Source organism: Erythrolamprus reginae, chromosome 5 (assembly GCF_031021105.1).
Source record: "Erythrolamprus reginae isolate rEryReg1 chromosome 5, rEryReg1.hap1, whole genome shotgun sequence".
Taxonomy (NCBI): Eukaryota; Metazoa; Chordata; class Lepidosauria; order Squamata; family Dipsadidae; genus Erythrolamprus; species Erythrolamprus reginae.
The window spans coordinates 17,043,017-17,066,785 of record NC_091954.1 but is presented as its reverse complement, the minus strand read 5'-3'; the positions used below and the strand labels follow the sequence as shown (position 1 = coordinate 17,066,785).

Genomic DNA, 23,769 nt, shown 5'->3' with positions numbered 1-23,769 from the left:
ACACAATGAAGGTTTGTACTATAGTCATATTAAGTACTTTTAAAATGGTTTTTTTTTTTTCTAAAAGATTGAACAATATAACATGTAAGAATAGTGATAGATAATATCTGCAGGTATTGTAAATATGCTAATATATGAATTACAATATTTTAGTAAAGGGAAATCCTTTGTTTGAATTTCATAATCATTATGATGCATTCAATAGGTAGCCTTCAACAAAGATACTTCACCAGAAGAACCCTTCATTCCTCCACTCGAAACAGAATACCCTACGAGACTAGACTTTCAATCCTGGGCCTAGAAAGCCTAGAACTACGACGCATTAAACAAGATCTAAACATTGCCCACAATATCATATGCTGCAACGTCCTGACTGTCGGTGACTACTTCAGCTTCAACCACAACAACACAAGAGCACCCAACAGATTTAAACTTAATATGTTGAAGCGTGGAACTCATTACCAGACTCCATAGTGTCATCCCCAAATCCCCAATACTTTACCCTTAGATTATCTACGGTTGACCTATCCAGATTTCTAAGAGGTCAGTAAGGGACGAGTACAAGTGCACTAAAGTGCCTTCCGTCCCCTGTCCCATTCTCTCCTATTGAATGCATCATAACTTAGCAGTAAAATAATTTAAAGTCAAAACTATGAACAAGACACAAAAAGTCCTGCAATTTAATCTCCATCTTCCTCTTTTTTTGAACTATAATTAGAATGCAATATTTTTATATTCTGAATTATAAAATAGATAAAATGATTGCTGTTTATATTACATCTGATTTATAGGAGTAAGACTGAATGCATCCAATTTAATTCTATTGATTTTTCCTAGATTAATCAACTAATAGATGTTTTCCATCTTCAGGTTGCCTGGATAAAGCAAATTGGCTTATAACATAGGTCTACAACTTTATTTTTAAAATCATCGCAGTTTGACCTTGCCCATTTCTGAATCATTTTTTTGTTCTGATTTCACAAATGTACATAGTTTTTCTGTAGCAAGTATAGTTTCCATGGAGCATCATAATTATTATAAGGTATAGGTAATACAGTAATACCTCGTCTTACGAACCTAATTGGTTCCAGGGGGAGGTTCATAATATGAAAAGTTCGTAAGATGAAACATTGTTTCCCATAGGAAACAATGTAAAATCAATTAATCTGTGCAACAACAAAAAAAAACCCGCCAAAAAACGCCGCCGCCCGGCTGTCACCTTTTGAAACAGCCGGGGGTGCTTCCCAGCGTCCTCCTGAACCCAAACGCCAAACCCGAACTTCCGGGTTCGGCGATCAGGAGGCCGCCGAGAAGCCCCCCCGGCTGTTTCAAAAGGTGGCAGCTGGGCGGCGGGGCTTTCTAGTGGCCTCCCAAACGCCGAACCCAGAGGTTCGGCAAAAGTTTGGGTTCAGGAGGCTGCTGGGAAGCCCCGCTGCCCGGCTGTCACCTTTTAAAACAGCCAGGGGGCTTCTCGGAGGCCTCCCAAACGCCAAACCCGGAAGTTTGGATTTGGCGTTCGGGTTCAGGAGGCTGCTGGGAAGCCCCCCCGGCTGTTTTAAAAGGTGACAGCCAGGCGGCGGGGCTTCCCAGCGGCCTCCCAAACCTGAACCTTTGCCGAACTTCTGGGTTCGGCGTTCGGGAGGCCTCTGGGAAGCCCCGCCGCCCGGCTGTCACCTTTTGAAACAGCCGGGGGGCTTCTCGGAGGCCTCCCAAATGCCGAACCCGGAAGTTCGGGTTTGGCGTTCGGGATCAGGAGGATGCTGGGAAGCCCCCCAGCTGTTTCAAAAAGTGACAGCTGGGTGGCGAGGCTTCTCGGCGGCGGCAGCGGGTTCGTAAGAAGAAAAAAGTTCATAAGAAGAGGCAAAAATTTTCTGAACCCCGGTTTCATATCTCGGGTTGTTCGTAAGATGAGGGGTTCGTATCATGAGGTAACACTGTATACTGGTGACATTAAGAAAACAGTAATCTACCTATCATTAAAAAAATGCTTGACTTTACAAAACAGTTTTCATTGAACCAAAATAATTTCACATGCAAAATAGAAACTAAAATATGAGCAAAAATTAAAAATGCTTGACAATAAACTGTCGATACGATTTTTCAACGTTCTCCCTATATAATATCCAACAGTAATCTACCATCATTGAGTCATTCCAAAAATACTGGTAGCAGTGTTCCATCATTTTAATGTCCTGGTGAAACCACTCTCCTTGTTCATTGCTTACATCCCCAAGATTTGGAGGGAAGAAATCTAAATGTGAATGCAAAAAGTGTATTTTCAGAGACATGCGACATACAAGACATTGGTATGCATTTAGCAGTTCCTCAACACCTTCAACATATTCTGGAGATTTATTTTTTTCCAAAACGTTTGCACAGATCCACTTAAAGCTTTTCCTTTTTTAAAAAAAAATATATATTTTTATTGTTTTTCTTTAACAGACAAGACGGACAACATTTAACATTTAAAGGAGCTACCATTGCTCTGCTCGTCATAGAAATCTAACTGTAGTCAGATCAATACAGAAATACAATTTATAAGATTCTACGTTTTTATTAAATTTACCTCTATATTTCTATTTTATATTATAATTCATATAACTCAAATGAGTTCTCATGTCTATAATTTTTTTTCCCCAATTTATTTCTAAAATATCATTTTGATAATATAATTAAACTAGTTAAAGTCAATTAATTAAACAAATAAAAAATGCATTTAAAATTACTAAAATTGAAAAAATACTCTGTGATTATACTATTTTTAATCTACTACTTTATATCTATTATAACAATATGGTCTTGGTATATTCGGGTTTCTTCCCATGTAGGAAAGAAACCCGAATATATCAACACCGTCATACCTGTACCCGTGAAAATCTACGAAAACACATATATATATATATATTCAATTTAATAAATTCAGATGGTTTTAAATTTATTCATATATAATTTTAAAACTAATTTTTAAGATTCCACCATTTATACACTTTGTCCCATATTTTGTAAAATTCTGTTTCCACTTGATTATTCAAACGTCTTGTCATCATATCTAATTCTGCACATTCCATGATTTTGTTAAATACTTCTTCATCTTTTGGTATTTCCTTTTCTTTCCATTTCTGCGCAAATGTAATCCTTGCCGCAACTAAAATGTGAATTGTTAAATAATATATTTCTTTTTTTATATTTCATATCTGAGATATCTAGTAGGAAGAATTCTGGAGTCTTTCTAATCTTCTCGTTCGTTATTTCTCTACTTTATTCCAATAATTCTTGGCTGCTTGAAGCTTTTTCATTGACTCTGTTCACTGAAGCCAAACATGAACTGTTGGCGATCTCTGGGTTCCTACTTTCATATCATGGCATGGAGCGTCTTCCCATGCCATCTTGCTATGTCCAGCAGGAGAGGCTCTGAGACAGAGTCCATCTGGCATCATAGAAACATAGAAACATAGAAGACTGACGGCAGAAAAAGACCTCATGGTCCATCTAGTCTGCCCTTATACTGTTTCCTGTATTTTATCTTACAATGGATATATATTTATCCCAGGCATGTTTAAATTCAGTTACTGTGGATTTACCAACCTCGTCTGCTGGAAGTTTGTTCCAAGGATCTACCGTACTACTCTTTCAGTCAAATAATATTTTCTCACGTTGCTTTTGATCTTTCCCCCAACTAACTTCAGATTGTGTCCCCTTGTCCTTGTGTTCACTTTCCTATTAAAAACACTTCCCTCCTGAACCTTATTTAACCCTTTAACATATTTAAATGTTTCGATCATGTCCCCCCTTTTCCTTCAGTCCTCCAGACTATACAGATTGAGTTCATTAAGTCTTTCCTGATACGTTTTATGCTTAAGACCTTCCACCATTCTTGTAGCCCGTCTTTGGACCCGTTCAATTTTGTCAATATCTTTTTGTAGGTGAGGTCTCCAGAACTGAACACAGTATTCCAAATGGGGTCTCACCAGCGCTCTATATAAGGGGATAACAATCTCCCTCTTCCTGCTTGTTATGCCTCTAGCTTGCAGCCAAGCATCCTACTTGCTTTTCCTACTGCCCGACCACACTGCCCGACCAGAAAAAGACCCTGTCAGGTGTGTGTCTTTACAATCGGTGAATCTTTCTACATGGCTTAAGGCTGACACAGCTTGGAGTTGAAAGGTGGTACAGGTAGATGTATGTTTGTAGCAGTGGTGGGATTCCAATTTTTTTCCTACTATGAGCTGAACTGTTGTTGAGCCCACCGGAGGCATGGCAACCTGTTGTGACGTGCAAATCAGCTGAGCTACAAAACAAGGAAATATAGGACAGGGAATGGTGGGGGCAGGAGGGCAGGGCCAGCCAGAGTATTTACAGGTTTTCAAAACCACTCAGAATTTCCGCTAATTTAATTTAATTTAATTTATTGGATTTGTATGCCGCCCCTCTCCGGAGACTCGGGGCGGCTAACAACAATAATAAAACAGTATACAAAATAATCCAATAGTAAAAACCCATTAATATAAAAACCAAACATACATACAGACATACCATGCATAAAATTGTAAAGGCCTAGGGGGAAAGAGTATCTCAGTTCCCCCATGCCTGATGGCAGAGGTGGGTTTTAAGTAGCTTACGAAAGGCAAGGAGGGTGGGGGCAATTCTAATCTCTGGGGGGAGTTGGTTCCAGAGGGCTGGGGCCACTACAGAGAAGGCTCTTCCCCTGGGTCCCGCCAAGCGGCATTGTTTAGTTGACGGGACCCAGAGAAGACCCACTCTGTGGGACCTAACTGGTCGCTGGGATTCGTGCAGCAGAAGGCGGTCCCTGAGATAATCTGGTCTGGTGCCATGAAGGGCTTTATACCGGTTCACCTGAACTGGTCTGAACCAGTTGAATACCATCACTGGCTTGTAGTCAAAACAACACAGCATTCCGATGAGTTAGGGACACTCCAATGGCTGGCTTCCCAAAGGAGGAGGAGAGATGTAATCAGGCAACCAGCTAGTATCCAGCTTGGACAATGTGATTTATTGATTAAAAGCATGGGAACATTTAGAATTGGCTTTTCACCAGTTGTGTCAAGATGCTACTTTCTAATAAAGCTGTTCTTTGAGGAGTCAACCTGCCTTGGAGTTCTGTCTACAATGGGGGTATTACCGTATTTTTCGGAGTATAAGAGGCACCAGAGTATAAGACACACCTTAATTTTGGGGAAGGAAAATAGGTTAAAGAATCTGCTTACCAGGTATTCATCAGTCTGAGCAAGTAGAGCAATGGAAAAAACCCTGCAAAGACTTAGGGCTTGGAAAACATTCTTCTTTGCGGCGAGTAACAATGTAACAGCTTGCAAACCGGTAAGAGCTGGGAACATTGTTAGCACCAGGTTAGGGCTGGAAAGAAACTTACTCAGAGCAAGTTAGAGCAATGAAAAAAAAAACCTGCAAAGATTTAGGTCTTGGAAAACATTCTTTCCAGAGAGCAACAATGAAAGAGCCTGTAAGTAAGATGGTTAGGGCTGAAAAATAAAAAGCTACATTCAGAGTATAAGCGCACCCAAATTATCAACCTATTTTAGGGAGGAAAAATATTTGTCTTATACAGTGTTCCCTCGATTTTCACGGGGGATGCGTTCCGAGACTGCCCGCGAAAGTCGAATTTCCGCGAAGTAGAGATGCAGAAGTAAATACACCATTTTTGGCTATGGACAGTATCACAAGCCTTCCCTTAATACTTTAAACCCCTAAATTACAATTTCCCATTCCCTTAAACAACCATTTACTCACCATTATTACTGGTACTCACCATTGAATAAGACACTTAGTGATCCTGATATTTATAAACATAATTATTTATTAACAATCATTATTTTATTTGTTATTTATTTGCAAAATGTATTAGTTTGGTGATGATGTATGACATCATCGGGTGGGAAAAATCGTGGTATAGAAAAAAAACCGCGAAGTATTTTTTTAATTAATATTTTTTTGGAAACTGTGGTATAGGCTATTCGCAAAGTTCGAACCCGTGAAAATCAAGGGAACACTGTACACCAAAAAATACGATACTTGAAATGTTGACAGAGCCTTTCCTTTTATGATTCCCATCCTCTGGAATACAATGCAACAGCATTCAAAATCTTAAAATGAATTATGGAGATGCTCTTCTTCTTAATATGGTTCTCAATTATGCATCAGTACAGCTCCTTTTTTTGGCTCTTCTCTGCATTCTGAAATCTCAGTTCTGAGATAGGTGCAAATGTCCCATTTTGGGTCTAACTAGTAGAATCCTCTATTTCCTACTGTTTTTTTAAATTGTATAATAACAAAATCTACATGTCATTGGATTATTATAATACCAAAACAATTATGTACCCCTTGCCCCTTGCTTCTCTGCTTCCATCCCCCTCCCTACACACATACACACCTTACAGTCAGGGATGGGCAGCAGGCAGGATGGGGTGGAACGCAGTTCCACCGGCGGAAATGAAGATCAGTGTGCAGCTCCAGCTGATCGGTGGCTGTCACTTCCTGGATTACTGGTCTTAGCTCAGTTCTCCTTTTTTCCCCTGCTGCTGCTGCTATGTCTGTGCTCCTTGCTTTTTTCCTCTTTCCTCTTTCCTGGCCTAGGATGAGCTTCCCTCTCTCCTGCCCAGCTGCCCTCCAGCCTCACGTGGCCACCTCCCGCCTGAGGTGCAAGCAGAAGGCGTGAGTGGAAGCGGCACTGGCAGCATTTATGCTTCTGGCACCACACGTTCGCCTAGCTACCCAGCCCGAGGCAGGGGGGTGACCCAGGAAGTAGAGTGTAGGAAACACAAAGCAAATTATCACCCCAGTGAGCAACACTGGTAAGGTTGTAAGTCAAAGACTTAACAGTTCACTTGAACAATGATGATCATTCAAGCCACTCACACCTGGTCACATGGCCAGCAAGCCACTCCTACTCAGTGACATGACCATTAAGCAACACCCACAAAATAAGCCACACCCACAGTGTGGCAGTAAAAATTTTGGCTGCCCATTACTGCTTTCAAGGAAAAGACAACGTCATGCAGATTAAGTGTAAGTCTGCTGTATAAGTGATTTGCAAATTGCAACTTTTTAGCGGCTATCACAGAAAGACATATAGTAGAAGACATATTTCAGTGCCATGGAACAGCTATTTGGCAAAGCAGGATTTGGTAAAGCAGATATATAGCAGATACAATGGAATATTTCCTTAAAACAATGTCTTCACCTGCGCAATTATGTAGGAACAGCAGATGGCCATTAGCTCCTGACAATATTTTATTGGCATCTCTGAAATGGATAGCACTTAGTTGTGCATAATCTAATGTAATAGTCACTCTATATTCACTTTGCATAAAGAATAAAACTTTGCAGACATGTCTGCACTCATATAATATTAAGAGAGCAAGGAGAATAAATATGAAATATTACTGCTCTTTCTCTCCCCCCACCACCCATCAGTCTAGTCTTTAAAAAGTACAGAATTAACTAAAAATTTTCAATTGTTGTTTGAAAAGTTATATCAACACTATTGAGATGAGTGGAAAACTTCTTTCACAATTTTCAGGCTTTGTTTCAAGGAAACTATCATAGAATAGAATAGAATAGAATAGAATAGAATAGAATAGAATTTTTATTGGCCAAGTGTGATTGGACACACAAGGAATTTGTCTTGGTGCATATGCTCTCAGTGTACATAAAATAAAATATACATTTGTCAAGAATCATGTGGTACAACTCTTAATGATTGTCATAGGGGTCAAATAAGCAATGAAGAAGCAATATTAATAAAAATCTTAGGATATAAGCAACAAGTTACAGTCATACAGTTAACATGGGAGGAAATGGGTGAAAGGAATGATGAGAAAAACTAGTAGAATAGAAGTGCAGATTTAGTAGAAAGTCTGACAGTGTTGAGGGAATTATTTGTTTAGTAGAGTGATGGCATTCGGGAAAAAACTGTTCTTGTGTCTAGTTGTCTTGGTGTGCAAGACGTAGTTTTGGGGAAAGACGTAGCTTAGCATCTATCTTATGCTGTTTTTTTGACTCGTGTAATGACTCCAATTTAAACAATCCTTTATTACTGCCTTTTTCTCCCTTGATTAGGCTTCAATAAGATGCATACTTTTAAAAATTCAAATCCTTCACTTCATATATTATTTGGAACTTTTAATCACTTAAAAAAAAAAAACAAGCAAAATGTAGCACTCCCTGTCTTTAGTAATGCACTTGGTAGCCTTATCCAGATCCTATAATACAAATATGATAGAATAGAATTCTATTGGCCAAGTGTGATTGGACACACAAGGAATTTGTCTTGGTGCATATGCTCTCAGCGTACATAAAATAAAATAAAATATAATTGGTGTCACTTCATATTCTTTGCTTCTCTAGCTAGAAGAATGGTATTCCCCCTTATTTTGTATGTAAAATTCACCTGGCCTGAATCTTCAGGTAATAATTGAAAGTCAGATATAAGTATACTAATAATTAAAACTTTGCAGGTGGACTCAGCATGTGCAATATTAGATTTGCTTGCACAGATTATATATTCCTGTGAAGAGTATCACTTGATCATTTTTTTTTCATTTCCCTCTATGTCAACAGAAAGGATTGAATAAACAATTACTTGTTTTAGAAAATGTACATTTTGAGGCGGTTTGATAATTCACTACAAAACACATATGTGAATAATTAAAAGAGTAGGAAGAGTACCGTGCAAAGAATGAAAAACTTTAAATGCTCAAAAGATTTCAAAACTGTTCTTTATTAACTAATATTTGACTTTTGTTATATTATTTGTATTATTTACTGTTGTATGCTGCCCTGAGTCCCATTAGGAGTGGGTGGCATAGAAGTCAAATTAATTAAATTAAATTAAATTAAAACTGTAGATTAAAAACCATAGTGCAGTAAAGAATTAATTGAGGACTTAATTCTCAAAAGAAAGGAAGGTGGGAGAGTGGACTTCAACAACTCCATTCAGCAGAAAACACAACAATCCAGAATTGCTTTTGGTGAAATGGGCAGCTATGTAAATTTGATAAATGTATTTATTTATTTATTTATTTATTTTTATTTATTTATTTATTTTGTCCAATACACAATACATATTGAAGAGGATAGACATGAAGTATTATATATAAAGAAAAGATATAAAAGTAGAGGAGAAGATATATGAAAGGAAGAAAAGATATATGAGATATGAGATAAGGAGAGACAATTGGACAGGGGACGAAAGGCACACTAGTGCACTTATGTACGCCCTTTACTGACCTCTGAGGAACCGGGAGAGGTCAATCGTGGATAGTCTAAGGGAGAAATGTTGGGGGTTAGGGGTTGACACTACTGAGTCCGGTAATGAGTTCCACGCTTCGACAACTCGATTGCTAAAGTCATATGTTTTACAGTCAAGCTTGGAGCGATTAATATTAAGTTTGAATTTGTCGCGTGCTCTTGTGTTGTTGCAGTTGAAGCTGAAGTAGTCATTGACAGGCAGGACGTTGCAGCATATGATTTTGATTTAATCAATAACACAATCAGGACACACCAATATACACTCCATCTTGTGGGGCAGAGGTAGCCCTAACATGGAAAGAAACAATCAGATTTTCAAAACCTTCCTGGAGACTAATGGGATCTGGGCAATTTTACTGTTGGAGGGAGATGATGCCACATTCCAGAATAATGTCCCATTATTGAGCAGCTGTATGACAGATCGAATGGTAGTTATGACTGGTCCTTGAGCTTATGGCCATTACTGCACCTCTGTGATCATGTAATGCTTGCACTTATGTAGTAGTTACTGTAGGTGCTCATCAACTAGTTTTATTTGGCTGCCAATCGGTTTCCGGTCACAATTCAAAGTGTTGGTAATGACCTTTAAAGCCCTACATGGCATTGGGCCAGAATATATCCAGAACCGCCTTCTACTGCACGAATCCCAGCGGCCGATAAGGTCCCACAGAGTTGGCCTTCTCCGGGTCCTGTCGACCAAACAATGTCGTTTGGCGGGCCCCAGGGGAAGAGCCTTCTCTGTGGTGGCCCCGGCCCTCTGGAACCAACTCCCCCCCAGAGATTAGAATGGCCCCCACCCTCCTTGTCTTTCGCAAATTACTTAAGACCCACCTTTGTCACCAGGCATGGGGGAGTTAAGTTATCCTTTCCCCCTAGGCTATTACAAGTTATGCATGGTATGTTTGTGTGTATGTTTGGTTTTTTATAATAAGGTTTTTTTAGTTGTTTTTATTAATTGGATTGTTCATCTTGTTTTACCACTGTTGTTAGCCACCCCGAGTCTGCGGAGAGGGGTGGCATACAAATCCAATTAATAATAATAATAATAATAATAATAATAATAATAATAATAATAATAATTATAATTATAATTATTATTATTATTATTATTATTATTAATTTTATTATTATTATTTATACTTCCCCTCCCGATCTCTTACCATTTGGCTTGTGAAGGGAGAGCTACTTTATCCATTCTGTCCTGTTAGTAAAATATTTCTTTCCTATGAAGTCCTAGAATGTCAAGTTGCCAACATTCCCCTGCCCTCCCCCATTATGAAAGGATTTTTTTCAACATCATTTGCATCACCTTTGTGAGGTCACGATGATCATTATTGGTGTCCATGATACAAAAAAGATGTTGAAATCCTAGAAACGGTGCAGAGAAGAGCACAAAGATAAGAAACCTGAAGGCTAAATCATCTGATGAATGATTGAGGAAACTAGATATGCCTAACCTATCGAAGAGAAGGACTAGGGATAATATGATAGCTGTCTTTCAGTACTTTGAGGGGTTGTCATAGAGAAACGAGAGTCAATTTATTCTCCAAAGCACTGAGGGTAAGACAAAAAGTAATGGATGGGAGATCATTAAAGAGAGATTCAACCTAGAAATAAGAAGAAATTTCCTGACAGTGAGTACAATTAATCAATGGAATGGCTTGCTTTTGAAAGTTGTGGGTACTCCATCACTGGACAGAAGAGACTGGACAGCCATTTATCTGGAATGATATATGTTGTACATACTCTTGATAAGTTGGAGGATGATGAAAATATTGAGGACTCAGATTCAGATAGTGTTTATGAAGTAGTGGGGGGCCCGGGGTTACAGGTAGTAGAACAGGTGGGAGGCCAGCCACAGGATGGGGCGGTAGGAAAAGCAAGTAGGATGCTTGGCTGCATAGCTAGAGGTATAACAAGCAGGAAGAGGGAGATTATGATCCCGATATATATATAGCGCTGGTGAGACCACATTTGGAGTACTGTGTTCAGTTCTGGAGACCTCACCTACAAAAAGATATTGACAAAATTGAACGGGTCCAAAGACGGGCTACAAGAATGGTGGAAGGTCTTAAGTATAAAACGTATCAGGAAAGACTTAATTAACTCAATCTGTATAGTCTGGAGGACAGAAGGAAAAGGGGGGACATGATCGAAACATTTAAATATGTTAAAGGGTTAAATAAGGTTCAGGAGGGAAGTGTTTTTAATAGGAAAGTGAACACAAGAAAAAGGGGACACAATCTGAAGTTAGTTGGGGAATGATCAAAGGCAACATGAGAAAATATTATTTTACTGAAAGAGTAGTAGATCCTTGGAACAAACTTCCAGCAGACGTGGTTGGTAAATCCACAGTAACTGAATTTAAACATGCATGGGATAAACATATCCATTGTAAGATAAAATACAGGAAATAGTATAAGGGCAGACTAGATGGACCATGAGGTCTTTTTCTGCTGTCAGTCTTCTATGTTTCTATGTTTCTATGAGTTCAGGATCTAGTGAGGGAGAATTAGAGGCACGCTGGGTTAATCCTGAATTCAGAAGAATTCAGAAACGCAGAGAGCAAAGGTCTGGAAGAAGATATTAAGGAGATGAATGGGTTAAATAATTGAGTGAGGTAATTGGCACGTTATGGGACTAATGAAGAAGAAGGGTGGAGTTTCAACGTTGCCGAACAAAAAGATGTTGGTTTTTTATGCCGCTCTCCAAGTAAGCCAAGTATTCTGTGTGATTAACTGTCTGTCTGCTGTTTTTTTTAGTGATCATGCTTTTACGAAATAAATCTTGTCTAGTAGAGCAGGAGAAGGAATGTAAGGAATGCAATTAAGAAAGATAACAGAGCCAGGAGAGATACGCCAGTATAAAATGTGTGCATAGCCGGAAGAGAAGAGAATAAAATGGAGTTTCTTTGTTTATGAAATAATGTGTTTGATAAAAGTTATTTGTACTTGCTGAATTTCTGCCAGAAACCAGAAGAGTATAGGGCAGTGATGGAGAACCTGTGGCACCACAGGTAGCATGCGGAGCCATATTGGAGGGAATGTGAGGCATTGCCCTATGTCAGCTCCAAGCACATGCATGTGCTAGCCAGCTGATTTTCGGCTTTCGGGAATGCCATTTTGCCCTCTGGAGGCTTCAGGAAGTTTCCCTGAAAGCTTCAGGGTGTGAAAAACAGCCCAATGGGCAAACTACATGGGGCTACCTTTGAAAAGTGTTCGGAAACTTCAGATCGTGCAGAACGCAGCCGTGAGAGCCGTCGTGGGGCTTCCAAGATTCGCCAACGTTTCTTCAACATTCCGTGGCTTGCATTGGCTGCCGATCAGTTTCCGGTCACAATTCAAAGTGTTGGTCATGACCTTTAAAGCCCTATATCGCATTGGACCAGATTACCTCCGGAACCCCCTGCTACAGCATGAATCCCAGCGACTGATAAGGTCCCACAGAGTTGGCCTTCTCCAGGTCGCATCGACTAAACAATGTCGTTTAGTGGGCCCCAGGGGAAGAGCCTTCTCTGTGGCGGCCCCGGCCCTCTGGAACCAACTCCCCCCGGAGATTAGAACTGCCCCCACCCTCCCTGTCTTTCGTAAACTACTCAAGACTCATTTATACCACCAGGCATGGGGGAGTTGAGATAGCTCTTCCCCCTAGGCCATTACAAGTTATGCATGGTATGTTTGTGTGCATGTTTCATTTTTATAATAAGGGTTTTTAGTTGTTTTATTAATTGGATTGTTACATGCTGTTTTTATCATTGTTGTTAGCTGTTTTTCCACCGTTCCAGGCTTCAGTGAGGCCTGTGCACATGCATAGGGATAGGGGGGATTGTGCGCATGCGGAGGGGCAGCATGGGGTGTGTGCATGCATGTGGGGTAGGGAATGGGTGTGGGCATGTGCATGTGTGGTAGCACACACACACACATACCCTTTTGGCATGCAAACCAAAAAAGGTTCACCATCACATATCAGGAAACGTATCAGGAAAGACTTCATGAACTCAATTTGTACAGTCTGGAGGACAGAAGGAAAAGGAGGGACATGATCGAAACATTTAAACATGTCAAAAGGTTAAATAAGGTCCAGGAGGGAAGTGTTTTTAATAGGTTAGTTGGGGGAAAGATCAAAAGCAACGTGAGAAAATATTATTTTACTGAAAGAGTAGTAGATCCTTGGAACAAACTTCCAGCAGACATGGTTGATAAATCCACAGTAACTGAATTTAAACATGCCTGGATTAAACATATATCCATCCTAAGATAAAATACAGAAAATAGTATAAGGGCAGACTAGATGGACCATGAGGTCTTTTTCTGCCGTCAGACTTCTATGTTTCAATGTTTCTATCACTGGTACAGAGTCTCCTGCTTGAGGAGGGAGTTGTACTGGAAGACCTCCAAGATCCCTTCTACTCCATTATCCTATATTTTATCTTGCAAGCTGCTATGGTGTTTCTATGGGGAAGCTCTTTATCAAATCTGGCTTTTCTGTGGAATGCTTTAAAAATATAATTAAGGCACTTAATTCCCCTGCAGCATCACAAAAACACGCAAGTTTGGAGGTTGGATTTCCCATGGAGGGGAGCCTCATGGGAATCCCAGCAGCGGAAAAACGGGCGCTTCGGCTGCCAAAAGGGGTGAATTTTGGGCTTGCACGCATTAATCGCTTTTCCATTGATTCCTATGGAAAACATTGTTTTGTCTTACAAACTTTTCACCTTAAGAACCTTATCCCGGAACCAATTAAGTTTGTAAGACAAGGTATCACTGTATAATTAAGGTACTTTAGAACTCTTGGATAAGTTCTGCTATGAGCTCTGCCCTTTTCTGTATTGTTCTATTACTGAACAATTGTTTTATTATCTTATTCAACTTGCTCGTTTTCTTCTATTGAGATAATATTAAAACTCAGCAGAGGTTGTTATATGCATTTCTTAATTAGAGCAGGGCTTATGTGCGTAAACCAACTAGGTCCCTTGGTTCTGTGATTTTCTTTGTTAATAAGCACTCACTTTAAGATTTGTGTGTGTATATGTGTTAAAAATCAAATGATGTCTGGTAGCATTTTTATGACCTTTTTTAGAAATCATAAGCTTTTCTGATCTGCATCTCCCTTTATCAGAGGCATGCAGTAACTACCACAGTGTTTTTTAGTCTTGGCAACTTTAAGACACGTGGACTTCAACTCTCATCCCCAGTACATCACTCTAGGAATTAAGAGCCAGGATGGCGCAGCAGGCAGAGTGCTGTACTGCAGGCCACTGACGCTGACTGTAGACCTATAGGTCAGTGGTTCAAATCTCATCACCGGCTCAAGGTTGACTCAGCCTTCCATCCTTCCGAGGGGGGTAAAATGAGGACCTGGATTGTGGGGGGCTATATGCTGGCTCTGTTAAAAAGTGCTATTGCCAACATGTTGTAAGCCGCCCTGAGTTTAAGGAGAAGGGCGGCATAAAAATCGAATAAATAAATGAAGAAATAAGGAGAGAAATGTTCGTGATCTATGGAAACATAGCTTGCTATGGGTTTTTCTCACTATCAGCACAAGTTATTGTTGGTTAAACTGTGTTCAGATTATGTCTGCCAACACAGAATGTGTCTACCCATTAGAATTGAATTCAAGCTTTATCACTAGTGATGGGCGAACCCAACGGTGTTTGAGTTCGGCAAGTTCGGACGAAGTTTATGCAAAATTCAGCCAAACCCGAACCGAACTCGAACTCGAACCCGAAAGGGGAATCCCTCCCACAATGTTTATTTTTATGTGAAAGGACCACCCTTTGCTTGCAGCGCCGCTGCAGCGTCCTTTTTTGTAAAAATATCAATGTTTATTTTTACGTGAAGACCTCCCTTTGAAGGAGCTGAGGAATCCCTCCCACGAAGAGATTCCTGGGGCGGAGCTTTGACGTCACCGGCAGGTTGCTAAGGACACCAAGGTAATCACTTCCTGGATTCCATGGAATCCAGGAAGTGATCACCTTGGTGTCCTTAGCAACCTGCCGGTGACGTCAAAGCTCCGAACGCCAAACACGACCCTGAACTTTGCCTGAAGTTTGAAAAAATTTTGTGTTCGTGTTCAGCATACCAAACACCGCAAAATTCAATACGGACCCAAATTGTGCGAGTTCGGTTCGCCCATCACTATTTATCACAATTCTGCCAATCAGGTCATTTTGTAGACTGAAGTGAACATTCTCATTTGAACTCTTTTAAATATGTAGAGCAACTGAAAAGTTGTATGTATACCCTGTATTATAGATTAATATGTTGGATCAGGTGTGAAATGCTCCCGGTTCACTTGTGGTGTCGTCAGAGAGCTGGTTGTGAAGGGAGTGTGAGGCTCTACCCACCTTCCTGGACACAGCCATTTGGGTTCTTTTACCCTCTGCACATGCACAAACTTTTATGTGCATGTGTAGAGCCTAAAACAACCCAAATGGCATCATCTGAGTGGGTGGGCAGAGACTCACACTCCCGTCATGACCAGCTCTCCGATGATTGACAGGCATGAGCAAACTGGTAGCATTTCATCCCTGAGCTGGATGAAGTTTGACATTTGGTCTGAAGAGAGGTTCTTATATATGTTCTGTCGGGCTCTCTGGTAGAATCCTCCCAAAAATTCACAGGTACAAATTTCAGACACACACATGTTTGAAAATTCAAAACAATGTTCTTTATAATGACTTAACCTAAGCCCTCTTTTGGTATAGCAAAGAGCACTCGTCTCCAAACAAACTGGTAATTTGTACAAGTCCCTTATCAGTTCTGAGATACTTAGCTTGCAGCTGTGAGGCAATTCATAGTCCTTCTTCTTTACAAAGTGAAACACACTTTGCTCTGGTTTAGTTTCAAAGTGGGGAAAAAGCAGCACACAAAAAGTCCAAGTCAGTAAAGCAGTCATGAAACACAACAAACCCACAGGCTGCTATTTATAGCAGCCTCACTAATTACCACAGCCCCAGCCAACCACAGGTGGCCGCATTTTCTTTGATAATAATCTCTCAGTTGTTGTTGCCTATGCATCGCTTTCCGCATGCGTGGCTGTATCATTAACTCTTGTTCTGAATCCAAGGAGGAGCTAGATAATTGATCTCCTTCTGAGCTGTCTGCCACACTCTCCTCCTCCCTGTCACTCATGTCTTCTTGGTCAGAGGAGCCTTCATCAGCAGATTCCACCGGGGGCAAAACAGGCCTGCAGCATGTGGATGTCTCCCCCACATTCACAGTCCTTGGGGCAGGAGCTGGGTCAGAGCTAACCACAACAACATAGAGATGATTGAACACGAATAATGCATTATGACTTGCTGATGAATTATTCTAATTTTAATTACCTATGTGGAGGCTTGGTATAGATTTTCTTTCTGACTGTAGCATGTTTTTGCCAATCTTAAAATATATAATACTAACTTGAGGATTTTACATTTACTTAAGCCCCAAGTCTATTGGGTGTTATTGGAACAGTAATTTTCCTAAAAACTACCTTCCCAGGAGTTGGCAATTAAAAGTGATGTAAGATTAGGTTGAAAATATAATAAACTAAATAAACAATTGAAGCACGTGATTATACCATATTAAATACTGCATTTATTTTATTATGAAAAGTAAATACCGACCCCCACTCAGTGAAAGACCTTGGAACACTAATATCAAATGACCACTGCAACAATATCGCCAAAAAGGCTTCTAAAGTTGTTAACCTGATCCTATGCAGCTTCTGCTTTGGCAATCTCACACTACTCACCAGAACCTACAAAACTTGCCAGACCCATCCTTGAATACAATTCATCTGTCTGGAACACTTACCACATCTCTGACATCAACACCCTTGAAAATGTCCAAAGATACTTCACCGGAAGAGCCCTTCACTCCTCCACTCAAAACAGAATATCCTATGAAACTAGACTCACTATCCTGGGTCTAGAAAGCTTAGAACTACAACGCCTAAAACATGATCTAAGTATTGCCCACAAGATCATATGCTGCAACATTCTACCTGTCAATGACTACTTCAGCTTCAATCACAACAACACAAGAGCACGCAACAGATTCAAACTTAATATTAACCGCTCCAAACTTGACTGTAAAAAATATGACTTCAGCAATCGAGTTGTTTAAGCGTGGAACTCATTACCGGACTCAGTAGTGTCAACCCCTAACCCCCAACATTTCTCCCTTAGACTATCCACGATTGACCTCTCCAGGTTCCTTAGGGGTCAGTAAGGGGTGTGCGTAAGTGCACCAGTGTGCCTTCCGTCCCCTGTCCAATCTTCTCTCCTTTATCTCCTTTATCTTTTCTTCCTTTCATATATCTTCTCTATTTTTATATCTTTTCTTCTATCCTTTTCTTTTTATATATTACTACTTGTCTATTCTCTTCAATGTGTATTGTGTATTGGATAATATAAATAAATAAAAATAAATAAATATACTATACCTAGAATAGAAAAAGAAGGAAAACTTCATAAAATGTCCGTAAGAGTTCATGGACATTTATGTATAGAGCTTTAAAGAATTCTTTTATATTAGTACAATATATTGTTTGTATATTGACCTGTATCTACATATGAAATTTTGGCTGGGATGTCATTGAGGGCAGCATCAGGTTTGTGTTTGACCGCAGAGAGCCAGAGCGGATGTGGTTAGGGTGGGCATGGTCAGCTCATCATCATTCATGTTGAGTGTGTCTGTCGGGGTCTGAGTGCTCTGTCAGAGAAAGCAGGCTCCAGAGCTCTGTTTTCAGCTGTGATGGCCTCCTGCAACTCTCTCCTTCGCTATTTCCAGGGTGGCCCTACACTAAGGTGACCAGAAAGAGAGAGAGAGAGAAAGAGAGAGAGCCAGAGAGAGAGATTGGATGGTTGGAGAAGAGATCGTGAACCTCTCTGGTGTTCCAGAGATTTTTCAGTCGTGCCCCCCCCCCATCAATGGTGTCCCACTTTACTGAAATTATAATCTGGTCACTTTACCCTACATAGAAACATAGAAGTCTGACCACAGAAAAAGACCTCATAATAATAATAATTAATATTAATAATAATAATAATAATAATAATAATAATAATAATAATAATAATAATTTATTGGATTTGTATGCCGCCCCTCTCCGTAGACTCATGGTCCATCTAGTCTGCCCTTATACTATTTCCTGTATTTTATCTTAGGATGGATATATGTTTATCCCAGGCATGTTTAAATTCAGTTACTGTGGATTTACCTACCATGTCTGCTGGAAGTTTGTTCCAAGGATCTACTACTCTTTCAGTAAAATAATATTTTCTCATGTTGCCTTTGATCTTTCCCCCGACTAACTTCAGATTGTGTCCCCTTGTTCTTGTGTTCACTTTCCTATTAAAAACACTTCCCTCCTGGACCTTATTTAACCCTTTAACATATTTAAATGTTTCGATCATATCCCCCCCCCTTTCCCTTCTGTCCTCCAGACCAGTGTTTCCCAACCTTTTTTGAGCCGCGGCACATTATTCATGTTTTCAAAATTCTGGGGAACACTGAAAGGGGGGCGGGGGGGCTAAAGAAAAGTTTGGACAAAAAAAAAAATCTCTTCCTCCATTTCACTCTATTTCTCCCTCCCTCTTTCTCTCTCTTCCTTCCTTCCCTTCTTTCTCTCCATCCCTCTTTCTTTCTTTCTTCCTCTCTTTTTTGCTCTCTTTCTCTCTCCCTCCTTCCCTCCCTCTATGTCTTTCCCTCTCCCTCCTTCCCCCCTTTCTTTCTCTCTCTCTCTTGCTTTCTTTCCCTCTCTTTCTCTTGCTTTCTTTCTCTCATTCTCTCTCCCCTCCTTTTTCTCTCTCTCTCTTTCTCTCTCGTTCACCACGCCAGCAACAGAGAGAAAAAGAAAGAGCGAGAGAGAGCCGGAGAGAGAGTGGAGTGCGCAGCAGCCATCAGCCTCCTCGCCCTCCCAGACGTCCCCAGCGCCCGGCCTCGCGCCGGCTCCCATTAGCCCGGCCGAAAGCCACACAATCCCGGACTCCCGGATCGCTCGCTTCTCCGGCCAGCGCGGCGCTTTCCTGGGCAGATGGCTTTGCTGACCGGAGAAGCGAGCGATCCGGGAGTCTGGGACTGTGTGGCTTTGCACCATGAAGAGAAAACGGCAGCAGGGAAAAGTCGGCCGTTTTCTCTTCATGGCGCAAAGCCACACAGTCCCAGACTCCCGGATTGCTCGCCCCAAGGCAGGAGGCGGCGGCAGAGGAGAGTGGGCGGATCGGGCGGGCAATGGGGCAGGACGGAGAAGCCAGGGGCGCATTTGGCCGGAGGCACCGTGGGGAGGCAGGGGCAGGGAGGTGCGGCAGTAGGTGCCTCCGGCCAAACGCGCCCCTGGATTCTCCGCCCTGCCCCATTGCCCGCCCGATCCGCCCACTCTCCTCCGCCGCCTCTCGCCGCGGCACACCTGACGGTGTCTCGCGGCACACTAGTGTGCCGCGGCACACCGGTTGGGAAACGCTGCTCCAGACTATACAGATTGAGTTCATTAAGTCTTTCCTGATATGTTTTATACTTAAGACCTTCCACCATTCTTGTAGACCGTCTTTGGACCCGTTCAATTTTGTCAATATCTTTTTGTAGGTGAGGTCTCCAGAACTGAACACATTATTCCAAATGTGGTCTCACCAGCGCTCTATATAGCGGGATCATAATCTCCCTCTTGCTGCTTGTTATACCTCTAGCTATGCAGCCAAGCATCCTACTTGCTTTCCCTACACCCTATGAGCTGGATCTGACCCCCAAGCTTTGAGACTGACATCCTTGGGCTATAACATCAATCAGTTGATTCCATTCATTTGTCTTGTTGATAGAAAAGAAACTAGTCCAGGCACTTGGTTCGAAGTAACCTTACGTGATGTCATTTTCTCATAGAAGGCCATATCCTGGAGGACGTCAACAAGTGCATTATTGCCCTAAGAGAGCAGAATCCCGATGAGCTGGACTGTGCAGCTGGTGCCATCCGTGGGAGGGCAGCAAGAGTGGTGAACATTGTCTCTGGCGAGATGGACAATTATGAGACAGGAGCCTACACGGAAGCAGTGATGAGAAATGTGTGCTACCTCTCAAATGCTGGTAGGTATATATGCATCTTTTTTCTAAATTCTTAATTTCTCTTGTGATTCCATGAGGAATATAACCAATTTTCCTTAAAACAGAAATTATAGTTGATTCATGTGTCAGAATAATGCTGATTTAATAGCTGACCAGCTGATGTAAGACTGTAAACTGAATTGCTGATATAATGAGGATGAGTCAGCAGAGTTGCTGCCACTTTTAGAAGCTATCTATATGAGGGAGACCATGTGAGGGCATCTCTCTCTCTCTCTCTCTCTCTCTCTCTTTGTGTGTCTTTCTCTTCATCATGTTCTATCTGCATTGTAGTTCTCTGTGTAGAGGTGAAGATTGATTGACTGCCTTGTATGTACCTACCACTATGTATGTATGTATGTATGTATGTATGTGGGTGGGTGGGTGGATGGATGGATGGATAGAGAGATAGAGAGATAGATAGTTTTTTCTGTCGTATAGTGCTATCCTAGTCTCCCTTAATTTTAAAAATTCAGCAAAAACATGTGATATGTGTTTGTGTGTGTGTTTTATATAAACCACTGTTTGTAGGTAGGTGGGTGGGTGGGTGGGTGGGTGGATAGATAGATAGATAGTTTTTTCTGTCGTATAGTGCTATCCTAGTCTCCCTTAATTTTAAAAATTCAGCAAAAACATGTGATGTGTGTGTGTGTGTTTTATATAAACCACTGTTTGTAAGACAAATTTCTGTGTACTGCATTTTGCTCCTGTTCACACTCTGACATTATGTATTTTATTACAAAAGTTAAAGGTATCGATTTATGAATATTTGCCTACTTTTCTGTGTGCACTAGGAGACCTATGATTTCTATCTTTAATATCTGTTTCATATGTTACTTACTATATCAAAAAATAGATAAAACATGACATCGGCTTTTGATACCATCGACAATGGTATCTTTCTGCGCCAAGAAGGGCTGGGAGTGGGAGGCACCATTTTATGGTGGTTCTCCTCTTACCTTTCTCGTCGGTCGCAGTCGATGTTAGTGGGGGGTTAGAGATCGGCTCCTAGGCCCCTCCTTTGTGGGGTGCCTTAGGGATCAGTTCTCTCCCCCATACTATTCAACATTTCCATGAAACCGCTGGGTGAGATCATCCGACAGCACAGGGTGAGTTTCCAGCAGTACGCTGGTGACACTCAGCTATACATTTCCACCCCATGTCAATTCAGTGAAGCAGTAGAATTGATGTGTCGGCGTCTGGAGGCTGTGAGGTTCTAGATGGGTGTCAACAGGCTCAAGCTCAGCCCTGACAAGACAGAATGGCTATGGGTTCTGCCTCCCAAGGACTATTCCATCTGTCCATCCATTACTCTGGGAAGGGAAACTTTTACCCCCTCAAAGTGGGTCCACAACTTGGGAGTCCTCCTAGACCTGCAGCTGAGACTAGAACCACAGCTCTCAGTTGTGGCTAAGAGGACTTTTCCACAGGTTTGCCTGATGCACCAGTTGCAGTCCTATTTGGATAGGGAGTCTCTTCTCACAGTCACTCACGCCTTCATCACCTCGAGGCTCAATTACTGCAATGCGTCCTACTTGGGGCTACCCTTAAAGAACATTTGGAGACTTCAATCAGTCCATAATGTAGCCATGCAACCCATTAAGAGTGTACATAGATACACCCATATAACTCCATCACTCTGTGAGCTGCACTGGCTTCCGACCGGTCTCCAAACACAATTTAAAGTGTTGGTTGCCACCTATAAAGCCCTACATGACTTAGGACCAGATTATTTATGGGACTATCTTCTGCCCCACATGTTACAGTAACCAATTAGATTGCACAGAGTTGGCCTCCTCATCAGCCAAGCAATGCCAACTGGTGGGATCGCGGGGCAGGGCCTTCTCTGTAGCAGCTCTAGTCCTTTGGAATCAACTCCCCCCAAAGATTCACAGCGCCCCCAGCCTCCTGGCCTTCTGCAAGGCTTTAGAAACATGGCTATGCAGGCAGGCCTGGAGCCGTTGAACGACAACACTACTGTTGAATGACAACACTGCTCCGGGCAGTAATATGAATAGATGGATGAATGTTTTATATATATATATATATATATATATATATATATATATATATATATATATATATATATATATATATATATATATATATATATATTGGGGTTTTAAATTTTTGTATTTGGTTTTATTGTTATATGCTGTCCTGAATCGATCAGGAAAGGGCGGCTTATAAAAACAATTAAACAATTGAGCAATTAAACAATTGAACAATTAAGCAATTAAGCAATTAAGCAATTAAGCAATTAAGCAATTAAACAATTAAACAATTAAACAATTAAACAGTTAAACAATTAAACAATTAAACAATTAAACAGTTAAACAATTAAACAATTAAACAATTAAACAATTAAACAAACAATTAAACAACAATTAATTAAACAAACAATTGAATAAAGAATTAAAGAATTATAGAATTATAGAATTAAAGAATTAAAGAATTAAAGAATTAAAGAATTAAAGAATTAAAGAATTAAAGAATTAAAAAGAATTAAAAAGAATTAAAAAGAATTAAAAAGAATTAAAAAGAATTAAAAAGAATTAAAAAGAATTAAAGAATTAAAGAAACAATTAAACAAATATATATATAAATAGGACATTAATATTTTCTCATATAAATACTTTGGCTATAGTTGGACAATATTTGGCCGTTGGATTTAGCAAGCACTCTGGATTTCTTCTTCAATCTGTATATTAGTAGAATGAGATATAATATTGCAGTTTCAAAATAGTGGCACATAGAAACAAAGTTCCACTGTGCATGAAAACTGTTATGTATGAATGCATGAAAGTTAGGAGTGGGACCTAGAAAACCACTGGCTAAAAAGGTTGTTTAGTAGGTGGCCATAAGAGATCCACTTCGTTCTCAGGATGAGATTATATCTACGAAGTATTTGAACACCTGAAATAGCTATTTAACTTCAAGGAAAACAGAATAGACCTTTTAATTTATTCATCTGCTTTTTTATCAGTCTTTATTATTTGAATAAATAAATCAAGGTGAAGAATTTACATAATACTCAGGGGGTGAGTTCCTCCTGGTTCTGACCAGATTCACTGTTCACTCTAAGGTGCGTGGCCGATTACCTGAACCGATAGTGACCCACTGGTGACATGACGATAGCATCAAGGATCCAGTTAGGTCATGCTGGTCCGTGGGTGCCACCATCTTTTTTTGGTGAATTTTTGGCAAAAGTTTCCATGTTTGGATAGAAACATAGAAACATAGAAGATTGACGGCAGAAAAAGACCTCATGGTCCATCTAGTCTGCCCTTATACTATTTTCTGTATTTTATCTTACAATGGATATATGTTTATCCCAGGCATGTTTAAATTCAGTTTCTGTGGATTTACCAACCACGTCTGCTGGAAGTTTGTTCCAAGGATCTAC

General features: G+C 40.5%; 1 protein-coding gene across 2 annotated transcripts in view; it reads left to right on the top strand.

The window, feature by feature from the left end:
• Nucleotides 1–23,769, top strand: part of CTNNA3 (catenin alpha 3) — a 1,220,185-nt gene that overhangs the window by 876,554 nt on the left and 319,862 nt on the right. For both annotated transcript variants that reach the window (XM_070752167.1, XM_070752166.1), the window contains exon 12: nucleotides 20,148–20,348. In XM_070752167.1, the coding sequence (XP_070608268.1) occupies nucleotides 20,148–20,348 (201 nt within the window). The remainder of the gene's footprint in view (nucleotides 1–20,147; nucleotides 20,349–23,769) is intronic.